The following is a 2919-nucleotide window of genomic DNA, read 5'->3' as shown; positions in this document are numbered from 1 at the left end:
CAGCCTGGTCTACAGAGCTAGTTCCAGGACAGGCTCCAAAGCCACAGGGAAACCCTGTCTCGAAAAACAAAAACAAAACAAAAAAAGCCGGGCGTTGGTGGCGCACGCCTTTAATCCCAGCACTTGGGAGGCAGAGGCAGGCGGATCTCTGTGAGTTCGAGACCAGCCTGGTCTACAGAGCTAGTTCCAGGACAGGCTCCAAAGCCACAGGGAAACCCTGTCTCGAAAAACAAAAACAAAACAAAAACAAAAACAACAAAAAAAGGATTGTCTTAAATTCCAGATCCTCCGGCCTCGACCTCCCACAAGCTGGGATTACTGGTGTGCCTCACCATGCCCTGAACCTATAGGCTCTTAATGCAAAGACAGGATAAATCAAGAGAATTGGGAACTCCAGCGTGTGTTTGCTCTGCTGGCGCGTGGGCGGGGGTCTGACGATCGTGGCCAGTCAGAAGCTTCCCAGCAGGAAGGGGCGGGAGGCGCGGAAAAGAGCGCGCGGAAGGTCCGTTCTTTGGCGCCTAGGACACCGCCTCTAACTGTCCGCAATGCCGGTCGTTGGCTCCGAGCTGAAGCTGCAGCCCGCCGCTCAGCAGCAGGGCGCGGAGGTACCGGGGCACGGGGAGCTGCAGTATCTGGGGCAGGTGGAGCACATTATGCGCTGCGGTTTCAAGAAGGAGGACCGCACGGGCACCGGCACCTTGTCGGTGTTCGGCATGCAGGCGAGATACAACCTGAGAGGTGACCGCGGCTAGTCCCCACTACCGGGAGGGACTGCGGGAGGACGAGCGGCGGGCTGGGCGCGGGGGCGCGGAGGCGCGGAGGCGCGGGGCTGGCTGCAGCGGTTAGTCTGACCCCGGCTCAAAGAGTCCTAAGCTCTGCGTTCCCGCCCTAGAGCCTCAAGGTGATAGCTACTGCAGGTAAACCTCTGGTCCTTAAGGCCTCTTGTTCTTAACCCCCATTAAGTTCCAACTGGTCGTGCGTCTCCGAGGGTCAGAGTAGAAGAAACCTGCCCAAACCTTGCCCTGAGGTCCCGACTTGTGCACCTCCTCTTACTTCCCCTGATCTCCTGCTCCCCTTTGCAACTGTTTTAAAAATTGGCGCGAAAATGGCTTAGGCGGTGTTTAAGCTGCACAGAAAAAAGAACCCAAGCCTGAGGCGGAAACTGTGGGGTTTTCCCAGACAGCCTTGGCTTTTATAGAGCAACTCAGGATGTGTAAGCCTACAGAGTGGCCCCAGGGAAGAAGTGCTCTTTTGGGGTTCCTAGCATCAGACGTCAAGCACAAGACTTTGAGTGAGGGTATACTTATCTCAAGCATGTTCTGGAGGTGGGAACTTCAGGAGCTACTGCACGGATTAACCCAGTGCGCAGGGCCTCCTAGAACAGTGAACTCTGATGCCCAGTTTTAGTCCCTTTCCTCTGCTGATACTGTTGACAAGTTATTCTGCTTCTCTAATCTTCATTCAGCTTTGCCATGTAGACCATAAAGAGGAAAGTATTGCTCTCTGACAAACATATACTCTGAGCCTTTCCTCTTTACCTTGTCTGTTGGTTGAGCTCCTGCCCTGCCCCTTTGTATCTCTTCTGTTTTCCTTCGGGTTCAGAGGCATAAACATTTCTGTTTTCAGATGCTAGGTCAGTTTGCTCCCCAAATGTCTGAAAACTTTTTCAATTTTTACCAGAGTGATATCGCTCTTCCTGGAGCGTGGTGGACTTGGGTATGAGAGCCTTTAGGTTGTGTCTAGGCCACATTTTGGATGTTGCTGTTAAACACCAGTGACAGTGATAGTGGCCCTGTAGTGGGTGAGGACTCCTCTTTGCCATATGGATACCTCTGTGTCAATGCAGACCTGTGGTTTCAGTGATTTAGCCCGAAGCTGGGTGGGAGTTCCCAGTTTTCCTGAAACCACTCCAGGGGGGTGTGTGTGTGTGTGTGTGTGTGTGTGTGTGTGTGTGTGTGTCTGCCCCTAGGTCGTTTCCCTCCACAGAGAAAGCTGAATGATGGCTCGCTGTATTTTACCACATTTTAACTGTGTTACAACCTATTTTTCAGATGAATTTCCCCTGCTCACAACCAAACGAGTGTTCTGGAAGGGCGTTTTGGAGGAATTGCTGTGGTTTATCAAGGTAAGGGTGCTGCTGCTTTTGGAAGCTGCCTGTCTTCTCAAATCAAGCCTTAGAAGTCAAACTGTGAGCCAGGCGGTGGTGGCACACGCCTTTAATCCCAGCACTCCAGAGGCAGAGGCAGGTGGATCTATGTAAGTTCAATGTTAGCCTGGTTTACAGAGCAAGTTCCAGGACAGGCTCCAAAACTACACAGAGAAACCCTGTCTCGAAAAACCAAGAAAAATAAAAGAGGTAGTAGTAGTCAAAGCTGTAGCTGCCAGCCGTTCCCACATCCCTGGCTCATTTTCTAGTGCTAGCTCTAGATGCTTTTCTGTGTCCTTCCAATCCTGCTTTCGTCACTGAGCTGAGCACACTGGGAGAATCCTGCCCAGGCCTCTGGTACTTGCCATTTGCCATTCCCATCACCGAGTGCCTTTCCTTCCATATGGAGGATGGTTCCCTCCTCCTCCTAGGCCCACTCGACACCCTAGACCTTCCTGTTAACTCTTTGTTTCTCTTCATAGGGAGGCATCAGCTGACCTAGAAATCAGCCTTCAGCTTTCCCTCTTCTGGGTGGGAGATAAATAAGTGCAATGTCCTGTGAGTTCCCCAATGTAGAAAATCCGTTTCTCCTCTTCCCTGTTGTATCTCAGGACTAAAATACAGCCAGCCACATGGTAGGTGCTCAGCACTATTGATGGCTGAATTGGTAGATACCAGGGTCAAGTAGGTACCTGGGTTATACTGGAGTGGTGTGGTGACAAATGGCAGGATCCCCAAGTTCCTGCTCTGTATCCTGGTCCAGAAAAAGTGAG

At 51.8% G+C, this 2919-nt stretch overlaps 1 protein-coding gene across 1 annotated transcript in view; it reads left to right on the top strand.

Annotated features, from left to right (window-relative positions):
• The first annotated feature begins 522 nt into the window (after positions 1-522).
• Positions 523-2919, top strand: part of LOC101982375 (thymidylate synthase-like) — an 11084-nt gene continuing 8687 nt past the window's right edge. Inside the window, exons 1-2 of the mRNA XM_026781153.1 lie at positions 523-738; positions 2052-2125. Of these exons, the coding sequence (XP_026636954.1) occupies positions 546-738; positions 2052-2125 (267 nt within the window). The 5' untranslated portion in view covers positions 523-545. The remainder of the gene's footprint in view (positions 739-2051; positions 2126-2919) is intronic.

Source organism: Microtus ochrogaster, chromosome 8 (genome assembly GCF_000317375.1).
Source record: "Microtus ochrogaster isolate Prairie Vole_2 chromosome 8, MicOch1.0, whole genome shotgun sequence".
Lineage (NCBI taxonomy): Eukaryota > Metazoa > Chordata > Mammalia > Rodentia > Cricetidae > Microtus > Microtus ochrogaster.
Note: the sequence above shows the minus strand (reverse complement) of the source record. Positions and strands in the feature narration are given on the sequence as shown.